Genomic DNA, 18,012 nt, shown 5'->3' on the forward strand with positions numbered 1-18,012 from the left:
CCACTCAATAACCCTGGCATTCACATTTCCTTTATGTCATTTTTTCCTCAGGGAAAGAAGATATTTATTAATAAAATCCAGAGAGGTTATGGCTAGAAAAATGGTCAATATAACCATGTTGTACTCAGTCTAATAGTAGTATTAATGACAGGATTCATAATTTATTTTCTGGAAAATTTCAGCTATCTTCTACAGGTTGTTTAATTTTGTTTTGCAAAAAATGAAAGCATAATGTTCTTTTTATAACAACATTTCATTCAAAATTCACTAATAGTAATAATGTCATTGCTCTGCCTCCAGTACAAGTCAAATATTAAATTTGTTTTCTACAGTTCAGAGATCCTGATTTTCTTTTTTTCTCATTTGAAAGGACATATCCATATGATTTCTGTTTTCAGTTGCTTTGTCCTATCTTAATATCTTTTTCGAGTTTGTTATTGTCTCAGACTTTATTTTAGCTAGTTTTATACAATTTAGAGGGATAACATCACTAAGAGAAGATATTGTGCACAGATACCTGAAAAGGAGTTTATACAATATGTGCAAAATTGAACCATTCTCTGGGCAAAGTCCTACAGGAAGTACCTTGAGCATGAACAGCCAATTCATGTCTTATGTCTAAAGACTTGTGTTCAGGTATCAGAGAGTCCTGGTCCAAAGGATTTTATAAATGAATGAGGCAGACTCATAATGAAATTAGTATGTCTTCCCTTGGGTACTTCAAATTTGTTTTAATGTTCTGCTTTTTACCTAAGTCATACTGATTTCAAAAATACTTTATGTGGTGACTCATTTTTAATTAATTGTATACTGCTATAGAGTTCCACAGGGGATGCGGTGGCTCAGTGTGTTAGGATGCTGAGCTTGTCAATCAGAAGGTCGGCAGTTTGGTGGGTCGAATCCCGAGTGCCGCATAACAGAGTGAGCGCCTGTTACTCGTCCCAGCTTCTGCCAACCTAGCAGTTCGAAAGCACGTAAAAATGCAAGTAGAAAAATAGGAACCACTACGGTGGGAAGGTAACAGCGTTCCATGCACCTTTGGCATCTAGTCATGCCAGTCACATGACCACGGAGACGTCCTCGGACAAGCGCTGGCTCTTCAGCTTTGAAACGGAGATGAGCACCGGCCCCTAGAGTCAGAAACGACTAGCACGCATGTGCGAGGGAACCTTTACCTTTATAGAGTTCCACAAGAGTGCAGCTAGTTTACATCAAAGATTTGTATAGTCTAGATTCATCTTCCAGCAGTGGCTAATTAGATGTAAATGGACATTACATGACCGGAGAGAGAACAGAGCTAATCTCGTCTAGTAGTTAAGATGTTGAACTAGGACAGTGGAAAGGGAAAAAAAAGGCCTTTCAATAATTATAGTCATCTTGAAAAATCTATTTGAACTTTAGCATTTATAAATGAAACAGCAAATATACCTACATATGATGGTATATGGTATAATATATAAATATATGATATTTATAACATTTCCACTGTTTTTATCTTCTTCATTTTGAAATTTGACATGACTAAAAGAAATCCAGAAACTTCTGTTAAGAGTCTTGGGATGGAACAATAAACATATTTGTGGGGACAAAAAGAAATAAGCATTGTATGGTTGCAAGCGAGGTATTGGGGAAGGAAGAAATCCAATATTTCATTTTTTTCAAACAACAATCTTTACTTGTTTTTGCTGGTTGATAGTTCTAAATTTTGCATAGCCACTTTTATGGTGATAAATCCTGTTGGCTAAATGACATTATTTTTTATTTCTAATTAAAATATTTATATCCCCCTTTCCATGAATTTTTTTTTTTAATTTTAATTCCATTTATATCCCGCCCTTCTCCGAAGACTCAGGGCGGCTTACAAGCTTAGCAGTAAAATGGCTTTATGATATAAATATATGATATAAATATATGATATAAATCACATTAATTTCAGACCATGCTGTCACAGAAGTCATAAACACTATGCAAACATTAGAAGGAATTTTCAACAAGTGAAACTTCCTTCTCATTTTAGCTGGTAGTTATAACAATTTTTGCCAATTTTTCTCGAGTATAGTTTTTTTCTCCTGTCTGAAATTCTCTAATTGAAATTTGAAGGGTTGACAGTGGAGCCTTCTCAATGCAAAACCTATACTAAGCTCCATGCAATACATGCACTTCTGATTTTTTTCGGTATTTGCTATTTTTGTTGCATTTGCAGTGATTTTTCTCTCAGCTTTGCTTAGTTTTAGTTAGAGGACGAAATACAAGTAGTCTTCGATTTACAACCATAATTGATCCCAATATTTCTGTTGCTAAGTGAGACATTTGTTAAGTGAGTTTTGCCCCATTTTAACACTTTTCTTGCCATGATTCTTAAGTGAATCGCTGCAGTTGTTAAGCTAGAAACACGATTGTTAAACGAATCTGATTTCCCCAGTGATTTTGCTTGTCAGAAGGTCACAAAAGGTAATCACATGACTCTGCAGGGCCCTGCAAAAATCATAAATATGAATCAGTTGCCAAACACCAGAATATTGATCACATTACCTTGAGGATGCTGCAACAGTTGTGTGAAAAACGGTCACAAGTCAGTTTTTCAGTGCTGTTGTAACTTTGAACACTCAGTAAATGAACTGTTGTAAGTTGAAGACTATCTATAAAATCTGCTCTTTTTTCATTCACATTAGCATCTTAAAACCAGCAAAAATGTTCTTAAATGTTGTACTCTGGCAATGATAACTCACTGGAAAGTCAGCAATTTGCAAAGTTCTCTGAAATAGCCCATCCCTATTACATCTACTGACGAGGCTGCTCTTGAATTTAAGATTTGTCTGACAGTAACTAAAAACTCCAGACACCTGCATTATCATCAAGGAAGCATTCTAATAGCATGGCACTTGACAAGATTGATGTTTGTTCCCTATCCCTTTGCAAGTTAGGCTACCATTTGACAGCCTTGACAGTTCAAAGTAGAAGGTTTTCTGGGTGATAAATTACTTGGGAGAAGTAAAAAATAGTACTACAGTGACAAAGCTTATCTTAGGGAGAACAATTGCCTCACTTCATTTTTAACGAGATTGTAAGGCTTGATGGCCTTCAGATACATTGGATTAGAAGTTCTATCATCATTTGCATCGAGATATGATTATGACAATTGTACTTGTTACTCTGTTAAATAATGTGAAGTATGCAGAGTTATTGGGAATTGGGTAGTCTTTAAATCTACATTAATACTTTCACACACACACACACACACACACACACACACTCGCTAATTTATTTCTAAAATGTATGCCAACCTTCACCTCTCAAAAAGACCCTAAAGTAACAGGTTATGTTAAAATTGTAAAATTTTGAGAGCCAGTTTAGTCTAACGGTAAAGGCACCAGGCTGGAAAGTGGGAGACTGTGAGTTCAAGTCCCACCTTAGCCATGAAAGCCAGCTGTGTGACTTTGGGCCAGTCACTCTCAGCCCAACCTACCTCAGAAGGTTGTTGTTGTTGGGGAAAATAGGAGGAGGAAGGTATGTTGGATATGTTCACTGTCTTGGCGTATTCGGGTCTTTTCCCGTGTAAGATTGAGAGTGTCTTGGCAATGTTTCGGTGAGGTCCCACTCGTCATCTTCAGGCTGGTGTCTTCGGCTTTGTGCTTGTGCGAGCAAAGCGTGATCAGTGCTGGCTTTGTTGCTGTAAGCAGGTTGGTTGGCTGTGTTGTTACATCTTGATTGGTTGATGGCGTTATTGTTTGCAGACTAGTCGGCTGTTTTGTAATATCCTGTGTGGCTGAGGTGTTGGCTGTGTGCCTATTAGTCTTTTGTGTTGTGACGACCTGGATAATGGGCTGTGTGATGACATCCTGAGCTCTAGTGTAGTGATATCCTGAGTTCTGTGTTGCAACATCCTGGGTGGTTGGCTATGTTGTGACATCCCGAGCTTTAGTATTGTAACCTCCTGAGTTTTGTGATGTAATGTCCTGAGCAGAAGGCTGTGGTGTAACATCCCGGGCTTTGGTTTGGCTCCGAGTTTGCAGTCTGGCGTTGTGTTCATGGCGTGTGTCAGTTTGCTTGTGGGGGTCAGGGGGGTGTAGGAGCTGGAGATGCCACCGTGGTTTGGCTTCTGGATGGTGGTTGCATTTCATCTATGGGGTGGGCTTGGGTTTGAGTCTGGTGAGGATGGTTGGTGGTGGCATCCTGTGTTGTTGTGGGTCCGGTGTCGGTTTTTGTGGCTGGGACTTGTTTGTTGACTAGGGCTAGTTTCCAGATGTCTGGTAGGTGGGAGGTATCGTCACGTTTATTCATGTTGTGGGGGTGTTTCTCTATTTTGATGGCTTCCATAATTATTCTCTTTTTGTAGTGTTCAGTTTTGGAGATTAATTTCATTCCTTCAAAGTCAATTTCGTGTCCTGTTGCTTTAAGGTGCTGGAAAAGGGAGGAAGTTTTTTCTTCTTTTCTGACTGCGTTCTCGTGTTGTGCAATGCGTGCATTTATTCTCCTATTAGTTTGTCCAATGTATGTGGCTGGGCAGATTTTGCATGGTATTTCATAGACTCCTTGGTTTTCAAGCTGGATCTTGTCTTTGGGGTTTCTTAAGATGTTGGCTATTTTTTGGTCAGTGCCTTGATATTGTGTTTGTGGAGAATTTTGCTGATTTTATCTGTGGTGCCTTTAATGTAGGGGAGGAAGGCGATGACATTGTCCTGTTCTGTGTCTTGGTTCTTGGGGGGTGTCTCCCTTTGGATTAGGTTGGTAATTGTGTTTCTTTGGAATCCATTGGAAATTAATACGTTTGTGAGAGTGTGTAATTCGGTTTTCAAGTGGTCTTTGTCGGCTAGGCATTAGGTTATGGAGATGAGGGTCTTGGCTATGGAGTTGATCTGTGCCGGGTGGTGATGGGATTGTGTGTTTAAGTAGCGGTTGGTGTTTCCCCCCCCCGGTAGATGGTGTGTCCTAGGGAACCATTGGGTTTTTTGTAGACTAGGACGTCCAGAACCCTTTGGTTGGTTGTTAGCTTCTATTTCCATAGTAAATTGTATTTTGGGGTGTAGGCTGTTGAGATGTGTGAGGAAGTTGTCTAGTTTTTCTTTCCCATGTGGCCAAATTTATTTATTTATTTATTTATTTATTTATTAGTTTTTATAAACCGCCCTTCTCCCGAGGGACTCGGGGCGGTGTACAGAGGAAGGAAGGTATACAGATTGAACAAAAAAGATAATAAGAAACACTAATGAACACAAACTGGGACCCCAATTAACGCTATCATGCCAGGCCAGCCTGCTGAAACAGGAAAGTTTTTAAGTCGCGACGGAAGGTACGGAGGTCAGGGGCCATCCGGATTTCTGTTGGTAAGGTGTTCCAGAGGGCTGGCGCACCCACTGAGAATGCCCTCCCCCTGGGGGCCACCAGCCGACATTCCTTGAGCGGTGGCACCCTGAGGAGGCCCTCTCTGTGGGAGCGCACAGGACGGTGGGGTGCTGACATCGGCAGAAGGTGCTCCCGAAGGTAGTCCGGACCCATGCCATGTAGGGCTTTGTAAGTCATCGTTAGCACCTTGAACTTCACACGGAAGGCAGCCGGAAGCCAGTGCAGCGCACGGAGGAGAGGTGTGATATGGGAGTATCGGGAGGCTCCCAAGAGTGTCCGTGCCGCCGCACTTTGCACCAGTTGAAGCTTCCGAGTGGATCTCAAGGGCAGCCCCATGTAGAGAGCGTTACAATAGTCTAGGCGAGATGTCACAAGGGCATGGGTGACTGTACGTAAGGAATCCAGGTCCAGATAAGGCCGCAGTTGGCGAATTAGTCGAACCCGGGAGAAGGCCCCCTTGGTCACAGCTCCAATGTGGTCTTCCAGGGAGAGCTGCGAGTCTAGGAGGACACCCAGGTTGCGGGCCCTATCAACAGGGGGAAGTAACTTGTCCCCAATGTTAAGCAGTGGGACGTTCTGAATCTCCTGGCTTCCCGGTACGTACAGCCATTCAGTCTTGTCCGGGTTCAGTTGAAGCCTGTTTCTCCCCATCCATTCCCGGACCGCTTTCAGGCAGCGGGACATCACGTCTAGGGCATCACTGATATTGTTTGGAGTTGAGATAAAAAGCTGGGTGTCATCAGCATACTGATGGTACCCTACTCCAAAACTGCGAATGATCTCACCCAGCGGTTTCATGTAGATGTTGAACAGGAGAGGCGAGAGGACCGACCCCTGAGGGACTCCGCAAGCGAGAGGCCTCGGGGTCGACCTCTGTCCCCCTGTCAGCACCGACTGCGAGCGACCCTGGAGAAAGGAGGAGAACCAACGCAGAACCGTGCCTCCCACTCCCAGTCCCCTGAGGCGTCGCAGCAAGATACCATGGTCGATGGTATCGAAAGCCGCCGAGAGGTCTAATAAGACTAGGACAGAGGAATGGCCCCTGTCCCGGGCTCTCCAGAGATCATTCATCAGAGCGACCAATGCCGTCTCCGTGCTGTAGCCCGGCCTGAAACCCGATTGGTACGGGTCTAGATAAACCGCTTCATCCAGGATCTGAGGAAGTTGGTGCGCCACCACGCTCTCAACAACCTTCGCAAGGAAGCGAAGATTGGAGACTGGACGAAAGTTATTCAAAGAGGATGGGTCCAAGGTGGGCTTCTTGAGGAGAGGTCTCACCACCGCCTCCTTCAAGGCGGTGGGGAAGTGACCCTCACTCAGAGAAGCAGAGATGACCGCTAGGAACCAGCCTCGTGTCGCCTCTCGAGCTGCATAGGCCAGCCAGGAAGGGCACGGGTCCAGTAAGCATGTGGAGGAGCTTAACCTTCTCATAATCCTGTCCACTTCCTTAGGAGTTACAGGATCAAATTCTTCCCAGATGACGTCGACAAGACTGTCCATGTCTTGTTCTTCCATCTCAGCCCAGTTGGAGTCCAGACCAGTTCGAATCCGAGCGATTTTATCCAGCAGATATTGACCAAATTCCTCGGCTCGACCCTGCAAGGGTTCCTCCCTCACCTCTTGGTTTAATAGGGAGCGAGTCACCCTGAACAAGGCAGCTGGGCGATTATCTGCGGACGCGATGAGGGTGGAAAAGTAGTTGGATTTTGCCACCCTTATCGCAGCGAGATAAGACCTGGTGAGGATTCTTAGTCGCAATCGGTCGGATTCGGATCGACTGGACCTCCAACGGCTCTCTAGGCCCCGTCTCCGACGCTTCATCTCCCGGAGCTCCTCGGTGAACCATGGGGCTCGCTGGGATCTGCGCCGGGTCAGAGGCCGCAAGGGTACAATTACAAAAGTGTCATCTACATATCTAAGCCAGAGTTTGGGTTTGGGTTCAGATTTGTCTAAGGCGTTGGTTTCAAAGTGTTCCATCTATAGGTTTGCGATGACGGGTGAGAGAGGTGATCCCATAGGTGCTCCTTCTGTCTGTTTGTATCTTTGTCCATTGTGGCTGAAGTATGTGTTGGTTAGGCAGTGGTTGGTCAGATCTAGGATGTGCTTAGGGGGGTTGTATTTGTTTTGGATAGCTGTCAAGGCTTCTTTAATAGGCACTTGGGTGAAGAGGGATATGACATCGAAGCTCACGAGTAGGTCGCTGGGTTGCAGGTTTTGTTTCTTTATTGTTTCTATGAAGTGGAGTGAGTTTTGTACGTGTGAGGTGATGGATTTTGTGTAGGGCTGAAGTTGTTTGGCAAGGAATTTGGCAAGATTCTGTAGAGGTGAGCCTATGGAGCTGACTATGGGTTTGAGAGGTGTTCCTTCTTTGTGTATCTTGGGGAGGCCATAGAGCTTGGGGCATCTGGATGATTTCTCTCTGGGGATGATTCTTTGCTGGATCTCTTCACTGATGGGAGAGGCTTTTATTTTGGATTTGGTGGTTTTTTTCCAGGTAGGTGGTAGGGTCTGTGTTTAGAGGTTTGTAAGCGGGGTCCAGCCTGAAGATGGCGAGTGGGACCTCGCCGAAGAACCTGAGCATTCTGCAGTTGAAGATGGATAAACCACAACGTGACAATGATGTTGACCAAGAGGGACAAAACTAAAAGGCTTCACCCAAAGTTTAGCAATTAGGCATATTTGGTGCTTTCGGTTTGAAAGTGCTTTCAAAGGAGAGGGGAGAACATTCAGGAATGCTCATTTTATTTCATGACAATCTTACATGCTGGTAATTACTAGGAAAAGTGCATCCGTACAAAACAGCTTTGCTACTAGAGGAATGATAGCCAAGGGTAACAGTTGTAGCAGCAATTCATACTATATTATTACTATTATTTTTGTTGAAATTAAGAAGATATAATTATTATATTATTTGTGTTTTTTAAAAAACATTGCAGACTGTAATGGTAGAAATGGCAGCCGTCTACTGTGAGGTGAATCTGCATGAAATCTGTTTCATGTATGCATTTTTGCATACGATTTGTTGTTGTTGTTGTTAGCTGCGAAGTCGTGTCCGACCCATCGCGACCCTATGGACAACATTCCTCCAGGCCTTCCTGTCCTCTACCATCTTCTGGAGTCCATTTAAGCTCACGCCTACTGCTTCAGTGACTCCATCCAGCCACCTCATTCTCTGTCGTCCCCTTCTTCTATTGCCCTCGATCTTTCCCAGCATTAGGCTCTTCTCCAGTGAGTCCTTCCTTCTCATTAGGTGGCCAAAGTATTTGAGTTTTAGCTTCAGGATCTGGCCTTCTAAAGAGCAGTCAGGATTGATCTCCTCTAGGACTGACCGGTTTGATCGCCTCGCAGTCCAAGGGACTCGCAGGAGTCTTCTCCAGCACCATAGTTCAAAGGCCTCAATTCTTTGGCGCTCAGCCTTTCTTATGGTCCAACTTTCACTGCCATACATTGCAACTGGGAAGACCATACGATACCAAAGAAAAAGCTTGATTTGTTCCAAACCAAAGCAAGACTTGGGTCTTAAGTTTACTTTCTCCATCAAAGCAGACTCTACCACACGAAAAGGTTGTTGTTGTTTTTAAGTTCAGTTGGTCCCTGAGCTGGAAGGCAGAGTATTTCTCCTCTTAGAAACTTGCAGATTGTCCCTGTTAGGTTGCAAATGAGACCCTTCCAAAGATTAAAGGGCAATATATCTTTGATGACTTTACTGATTGCACTGTTGAATAAGCCCACTATCAGATGGATTTACACATCATAGTAAGAAAGACTAGGGTTGACTTCATAGCAGTCTTTCAACATTTCAGGGGTTGTCACAGAGAAGAGGGTGACAACTTATTCTCCAGAGCACCTGAGGCAAGACAAAAAGTAATGAATTAAAATTATCAAAGAGAGATGCAACCTAGAACTAAAGCAGAAATTTCCTGATAGTAAGAACAAACAGAGGAATGCCTTGCCTCCAGAAATTGTGGGATAGCCATTTGTCCAAAATTGTAGTGTTTTCTGCTTGAGCAGGGAGTTGGATTAAGAAATCTCCAAGGTCCCTTCCAAGTCTGTTAAACTGCATGCATAAACCATAGTGTCTGAGCTCAACTATAGTGTTAGGGTAAAGGCACACAAATCACCCTATGGTTAGCCAGTGTTTGACCCCAGTTATTGACTAAGGCCAAGAAATGATTATCTCAAAGAAAACAGCCCATATGTTTTCATGCTAATTTTGACTTTAAAATGATGTTTATTAAGTTAAAGAAATAAGGCCAAGTGATAGCATATCGGAAGAGATAATATGGAGAACAAAATGATGTGTTTCCTGCTCTTTTACAGAGCACATGTTGATATTAGATTTATAAATGCTAGTTCCAAGCTGTATTCTTAGATTTTTACTTCCAAAATAATGGTATTTAATGTTGTAAGAGATGGGCAGCATCAGCATCACAGATGACATCCTCTCCCACTTTAAATAATTATTTGCAAGACTAAAGATTAACATAATCTCTCTGCTAATCAAAAATGGGAAAGATAATAATACTGGATCACTTGTTTGTGTATGAACATACCAAGCAAGCCAACTGAGTGACTTTAAAGTACATTTTTAAATAGAATTATATTGTCTTCCATTGATGTGTTATTAGTTCTTGTCTTTTAATGGATGCTTGGGATTTCCTATTCCCTAGCAATTTTTAAAAATTAGATTACAAAGCTTGCTTTAATGAGTAAGAATTTAGAAACATTTCAGAAGTATGTAAGGTTTCCCAAAGGTAATTAAAATGATTTATTCCTCTTATGGCTTCTGTAATATCTTACTAAGTTTGAGTGAAAACTGGAACACATTGTTCACAAAATATGCACAGTGACAATATCAGGGATGTGACATGTATCTGCAAATGCTTGTTTTCGCTTGTTCCAAACTACTGCCCATTTGCAATTTCTGAAATAATCAAAACCAGTCAAGCTGTTTAGTATTATAGTTCTGTGTTGTAATCAAGGGATGACATTTGTTAGGAACAAGATGCACTTCTGAAAGTTTTTGTATCGGTGCAACAAGATACAGTTTACAACATATAAATTTAAACAAATAAATATAAAGTTTACCTGAGTATTGTTTACTTTAAATCAGAGGTGTCAAACTCGCAATATCACATGATGTGTTGCGACGTATCATGACTTTTTTGCCATTGACGGCAATGGGGTGGGTGCATTTTTGCTATGGTGCATCTGGCTTGCATGCCGGCAGTTTGACATCCCTGCACTAAATGGACATTCTTTCCATATTTTCTGACAATGGTGCTTGAGCAGTTCTACCTTATGATGTTCAACAAGCCATTTCAGCCTTTGGGAGCTCTTGTGACCCTAAGGAGGAAAGTAGAAGTAATTTCTTAGCAAGCTTAGCAGACTTAAACTAACCAGCTGTGTCCTGTTTGGCAGACTTTGCAACTTTGTAACTGTTCAACCTGTTTATGCTTTAATCAATCATTATACTTTATAACAGCTGTTTTTAATCATTGAGTGATACACAAGAATTTAATTAACTTTGTTCTGAGAAAAATACAGCATCTCTTTCAATAGTTTTCCTTTATTTTTACCAATATAGGTGAATCATAGTTAAAATGGCTACTAGCTCTACATTGATGCTCAACTTAGGGCTTCATATAATGCTACTATATGAAACATTCCTTGAGTGACAGTTTCAAGATGAGTCCAAATTGCTGCTTATTTCAGTGCTGAGATAGAGGAACTTCTGTTCATGAAGAAGATTAGTAGCTTTTCAAGCTATTAACGATCACCCACCAGATTTCTTTTACATGGCCTTGGATTCTTACTGATCTGTATGCTAATACCCAGGAGACTTCAATGGCCTGAAAAAAATCCAGCCTCCCCCCCCCAAAAAAAAATCTCCAAGGCAGTGACTTTAATTTTTCTTACGTAAGGAAGTAGTAAGGCTGTTGTATGTGAGCCTAAGTTGGTTCACATTGAATGCATTCTTGCTGATATAGCATTATGCAGGTTTTGTTATATGATGCAATATTAATGACTTACGGTAATATCAATATTTCAAATAAATAATAACAAATGCCATATATAGTATTATTGAAATATACCACAGAGATATAGTTTTACTGAAATTAAACAATGTGCTTAATTGACATTATGACAATACTTAATGGTTAGGGAAGGTAGTAATATACTTATGGGATTATACAAGTAATTGTAGTACGGTATTTATTTTCTGTGTTGTATTACTATAAAATGTAGTGGTTATTAAGGGTTGACACCAACTTGATAGCACATGGTGAATATAAAAGGAGTTATATAAAGGAAAGAAACCAGCACATTTAATTAATTAAACAATTGCATTATTTAAGTGAATAATATAGTTATGACAATAAGTAATATTAGCAAGTGACATGATGCAATAATGAAATTCATAAAGTGATGATACTGATATCTAACGTACTGCCACAAAGAAGAGGAGGGTCAACATCTTCTCCAAAGCACTGGAAGGCAGGGCAAGAAGCAACAGATGGAAACTAATCAAGGAGAAAAGCAACCTAGAACTAAGGAGAAACTTCCTGACAGTTAGAACAATAAACCAGTAGAATGGCTTGCCTTCAGAAGTTGTGGGTGCTCACATTACTGGAGGCTTTTAAAAAGTGATCGGACAGACACTTGTCTGAAATAGTAGGGTGTCCTGCTTGCAGAGGGGTTGGACTAGAAGACCTCCAAGGTCCCTTCCGACTCTGTTATTCTGTTATTTACTGTTATTGTACTGGAGAAATGGAACTTGTCCTTAGATGAAAAAACAAGAAGCATTATCTGTCAAAAATAGTGTGATGGTCATGAACACACATATGTTCGCAAACGCCTATCTTAGTGTCTACAGCAGGCATGTCAAACTCGTGACATCACATGACATCGTGTGACGTATCGTGACTTTTTCCCCATTGCCGGCAATGGGGTGGGGGCGGTTTCAGTATGATGAATCTGGCCCACGGGCCGGCAGTTTGACATGCCTGGTCTATAGCTTCCTGATGCATCTGTGAGCTGGTGTGTTGAAAAGCAAGTACCAGCTTCTAGTATAATAAAGATCACTGTGAAATGGTTAAGAATATCCTGATAGGTTGTGACTGGCCATACTCTTTTACCTGCCATTTTTTAAAACAGACATCTCCCAGAGCAGTTACTTTTTGAGTATTCCACCACAGTCTTAAAATGAAAAATGTGTTCCTAACACTACCATCCAAAGTTGATCCCTTTGCTGTTTGGAATGAATAGACAGAAGTACTGTAATATGCTATACATAATAGAAACAGTGTCAAAGTATTAAGTATTCTGGATCAAGCTGCTGTAATAAACCATATAACTGTAGTTATTCAAATGCAAATACATGTTTGTAGTTTGCTTGTTGTCATAAAACACCTGAGATATATAAGAAATAACCTGAGATATATAAAACATAAAAACCTGAGAGATATAAGAAATAAACACTTGAGAAATATAAGAAATAAGCATGCATACATATTGCAATAATAAGAACTGCCATTATAGGCCTAAAATAATCTAGATTAAAGTTCAAATAACTTTTCTTCTTGGAGTCAGGATCCAGCCAGGAAAGGCGATGAATTCAGTCTTCAAGAGGCAAAGGCAAGACAAGTTTTGCGATGGTCTGATGAAAGTTTTTGGTGCCTTTCGATTCTTGAGCTTGATGGTCCTTAAACAGAACAAGGTCTCTGACTTGAAGATTGGGGTGAAGATGAGACCTTTGTGACTGGAGCGTGAGTTTGTTGCTCCCCACCATGTTGCTCCCCGCCATAATTTGAAGCAGGGTTGGATACAGGTGGTTGCTGTGGATTGCCTAGAAGTGGAACAGGATGCATAGCTGTATCGTGCTTGTCGCTATCACATTCTGTGCACTTGACAAAGGCTTTACAGTTTTTAGCAAAATGGTCATATGAGGCACAGCACCTGTAGCATATTCCAAGTTTTTGGAGAACCTCTTTCCGCTCTTGTATAGTCTTAGCTCTAAGCTCACGACATTTTCTAAGAGGGTGAGGTTTTTTGTGAATAGGACACTGACGATTAGGATCTTCATCCCCACCACCTGAATCACTCCCTTGAGGAGGAGATGGTACAGGATGTGAAATGCCACCACCTGAATCACTCCATTGAAGAGGAGATTACACAGGAGGTGAGATGTCCATTTTTCTTGTAGACACAGCTCCACGTGAGTCTCTGAGTTGAGCTGCGGTGTTAACATACCTTGGCAATGATAATGAAGCAGGCACACTGAATTGAGGGTGATTGAAGCTGGGATCATGTCTTGTCCAAGTGTGTCTGCCGATGAACCTTGATGATGATGATGGAGCAGACACACTGGCTTCAGGGTAGATGAAGCTGGGGTCATTTCTCATCCAGGCTTGGTGGCTGATGAACCTGCAAAAATATGAGAATGGGGGAAAGGAAACATTATGGCATAGTTTGTAGTCTGAGCCGTGCCGTATCCAGTCCACCTGCAGGCCGTATGGCAGTTTGGACACCACTGGATTGACACCGTGGGAGGAATCCAGGTAGGTCAGACCAGTTAAACGTGGGTCTGTTTTTGCCAATTCTATTTCCATGAGGAGATCACTTAGTTTTTGAAGCTTGTAATTGTTTTTGTCGTCTATCTTCGGAAAGTTTTGTAGTCTTTTGAATAAGGCATTCTCTAATGCTTCTGGGCTTCCGTAGGTTTGTTCAAGTCTTGCCCACACAGCAGCAAGACCTGCATCTGGGGAGTCAACATGTACTATTCTCAGTCCTTGAACACGATTTGCGGATCCTGGGCCCAACCACTTTATGTGTAGATCAAGTTCCTCTCTGGTGTTGAAGCTGAGATCAGCAATAGCAGCTTTGAAGGTTGCTTTCCAGGATCTGTAGGTCTCTGGACAGTCATTAAACTTTGAGAGGCTAGAGTTGAGAAGCTCTCAGTGAATTATGTAATTGGCATGGTCAGAACGGTCTGACCCCTCACTCCTTGATTTCAAAGAAACTCGTGGGACCCCTTAGGTGTGAAGGTTCTCTGGTGAATAAGGGTGAGGTGTACTAGGATAGAATGATGTTGCAAGAGCATTCAGCTGTGGTGTAGTCTCTAAAGCTTGTGCTGGCTGTCGATTCAACTGTTGATTATTGCTGGAAGTTACGTTGTCATTGGTAAGAGGTGATGCAGTTTGGAGTGTTGGCGCACCTGTGTTGTGGCGTTGCAGAGGTGTAGGCCTTTGCAGGCTTGGGGTCTTTGTGCTGTTCGTAGGAAGCACAGTTGACGCATCTGCGTTGTGTGGAGGAGGGGTAGGCCTTTGCAGGCACGGAGCTTCTGTGCTGTTCATAGGAAGCACAGTTGATGCACCTGCGTTGTAGTGTGGAGGAGGTGCAGATCTTTGCAGTTCTGGGGTCTCTGTGTGGTGAGTCAGGACAGCGTTGTTCGTAGGAAGTGCAGAAGATGGCTCTGCATTGTTGCAAACATTATGCCTTAACATATATTGACTGGTGCGTTCCATCGGATTTTCCACTTCTATTGGGATGGAATAATCTGGATTGGTGCCTTCCTGCATCGCCTGTTCATAGACCTTCAGCTTTGGTCGGGCAGCTGCTCGTTCCTTTTCTATTTGCAGAATTTTCATTTGGGCTACCACCTCTGCTTGGCGAGCCTGCCTCCTCTTCTGCTTGGCGGGCCTTGCTCTGAGCTTCCATCTCTGCTTGGCGGGCCTTCTCCTCTGCTTGGCAGGCTTTCTCCTCTGCTTGGCGGGCTTTGCTCTGAGTTTCTATTTCAGCTTCCCTTCTGGCAAAGGAAAGAAGCACGTTCTTTTATTCTGCAAGCGCACAGGCCTCTACTAGCTTGTCATGTATGGTTGAAGCCCTGGAGTGAGAGGATCTAGCAGAACGTACTGTGACTTTAGTTGATGTGGATCTATGTGATCTGGTCTCCTGCAGTTCAGCAATACAGATTTCTGCATTATTCTTTGCATCTTGCACTAGGCGATCTCTTTGCTGGTTTAGTATGGTGGCAGCACATTAAGCAAAGTATACCCAAATCTGTTTCACAGTATATTAACAGAGTATAGAATCAAGATCACGTGAAGTATTAATACCACTTTACAATGCCTTGCTAAGTCCACACTTGGAATACTGCATCCAGTTTTGGTCACCATGATGTAAAAAAGATGTTGAGACTCTGGAAAGAGTACAGAGAAGAACAACAAAGGGGACTGGAGGCTAAAACATATAAGGAATGGCTGCTGGAATTGGGTAAGTCTAGTTTAATGAAGAGAAGGACGAGGAGGGACATGATAGCAGTATTCCAATATTTGGCTGAAATGGTACAGGGTTTTCTGCCTGAGCAGGGGGTTGGATTAGATGACCTCCTAGGTCCCTTCCAACTTGTTGTTGTTGTTATTATTATTGTTATTATTGTTATATAAGCCATGGTCTATAACATTGCAGTGAAAACTATTTGTTTGATATGTCACAGATTTGTTTAATGGCTATGTATGTTTGTGATTTCCACATTTGAATAATTGACCGTGTTATCAGTGATTTTATGTGAGGTTCAGATATTGCTAAGTCTATGTTTAGATGCAATTGCTATTGATTGAGAAAAAGTAATAGACTTGGAATGGATAATGGGTGCATTCCAAAATTTATTTCTAAATTGCCCACCTGTTTATCATTATTAATTTGCTAAACAAACTAACCGAAACTGCTAAAGATATGTAGCTAATTTTATGGTTTCAGAATTTTCAAACCACCCTTAAAGCAAAACAGACATGAAAAAATATAGCCTGTATATCATTATATGTTTTATCTTAAATTACTTCCAAAAATATTATTTTACATGGAAGATCAATAATATCAAGGAACAAAATTTTAACAATTGGAAAATGATTTCCTAAGTTTTAGAAAATACTTTACTTGTAGTCATTAAAATAGTTTGTTCCCCCAAATTCTTGATTTAAATATAATTTTTCTGATTGTGTGGAATTTAGTTATTCTCACTACCTATTCTCACTACCACCAGCAGAAAGTTGTTGCCAACAGGCTATCATAATTCTTTCTCCGCTGTGCAGTCCTTCTGATTGCTGAAAAAAAATCCTTCTTTAAACTTTTGAGAGATTTTTGATACTGAGGGCTACAGAGAAAGATGGAATAATGGAATACTGTGTCCCTTCCAATTACGGTATATAGCTGATGTTTTCCAACTAATAGAGTCCAGCCCTACATAAAGTCCAAAGATAAATGTGCCTTGAACAAGATGCATTAGATGATAGAATAAGAGCCAAAGAATGAAACATAATGGAATTAGGTTTCATGTTTTACTTTGGACTAAACAGATGTCCTGCTTTATCTTTGTCTCTCTTTTTTCAGCAATCAAGCACTGGGGAACTGAGGACCCTTAGGAAAGGGTTAACCCCATACCATTCTGAGTCTCAGCTGTCATCATTGTCGCAGTATCAGGATGCCATGCAAAATGTAAGATACATACAGAGGTCCACTCATTCTCATTATGTTGGTGGGAGTCTTAAAGTTGTATAGAAAAGGAGCCAGAACCCAAGTGAAAAATGTTCATTTCTGGAAGATTGTCAAAGAAAGCAGGAGACAGAGATTTGTACATCTATTGACATGTGCTAAGTAGTATCTATGGGAAATTAAGAAAGTATTTTGTGCCTTGTAAGGAGCAGATTGACTGGAATATAGCATCAGAGATTTCCCCAAATTTTCCATTCTTAAACTAACAGTTTAAGAATACCTTGATGAAGCAAGGTATAATAACTGGATATATATGGTACTAAGAAATAGTATTGTTTGTTTTTGTATTGGCTTCATCCACTGTGTTTTGTACATATTGTGTATTGTATACAATAGTTCATAAAACCATGCTTTACTTACCTTCTTGTTTTCTACTTAGACTGACAATTTTTTTCTTAGTTCTTAAACCATTTAATTTTTATAGAAAAACTTAAGGTGTTTTTTTGTTATCTCCATAAGTCAGTAATTACATGTCTTCACATTTTAATCTCCTAAATATTTTTCTAGGACTGTGGAATCTTGTATGATTAGAATTTAATTGCGTATAAGAGATTACACAGTAGAAACTAATTGTCAATTTTCTTTAAAGGGTTAACTCTACTAGAATACTAGAATAAGAATACTAGAATAAGAAGTAATACATATTATATTGTAGTGCTTATTCTCAGTACCAGATTGGTTTGAAGGAATTAAAAGGAATGTACTAAGGGAAACAGAGTAAATATATGCGTTTACATATAGTTTGGCTTCATAGTCTAAAACAGAGGTCCCCAACCTTTTGGGTACCAGGGACCGGTTCCATGGAGAAAAGAATGTGTGAGTTTGTGTGCTGCCTGCATCCCGCGGATGGGGCTTTGCTTGTTTGTGTGGACCAGTTGCTGGCATGCCATGGCCCAGTACCAGTCCATGGACCGGAAGTTGGGGACCCCTGGTCTAAAAGGATACCCATATAACCTGGTTTACACATTTTGTTAAACCAAATGTTAACTATGGTTCATTGAACAAATCACAGTACCTGCTTGACACATTTCTAAGCCATAATACATGGGTTAACACATCACAAAATACCATAGATATCTATACAGTATATAACACATGTACATTATTGTGTTAAAG

At 41.2% G+C, this 18,012-nt stretch overlaps 1 protein-coding gene across 1 annotated transcript in view; it reads left to right on the plus strand.

Moving 5' to 3' along the window:
* The window catches only part of CCDC85C (coiled-coil domain containing 85C), a 186,047-nt gene that overhangs the window by 139,733 nt on the left and 28,302 nt on the right, over positions 1-18,012 (plus strand). Inside the window, exon 4 of the mRNA XM_083349080.1 lies at positions 16,735-16,839. Within this exon, the coding sequence (XP_083205206.1) occupies positions 16,735-16,839 (105 nt within the window). The remainder of the gene's footprint in view (positions 1-16,734; positions 16,840-18,012) is intronic.

This window comes from Vipera ursinii (assembly GCF_947247035.1).
Source record: "Vipera ursinii genome assembly, chromosome: 1".
NCBI lineage: Eukaryota > Metazoa > Chordata > Lepidosauria > Squamata > Viperidae > Vipera > Vipera ursinii.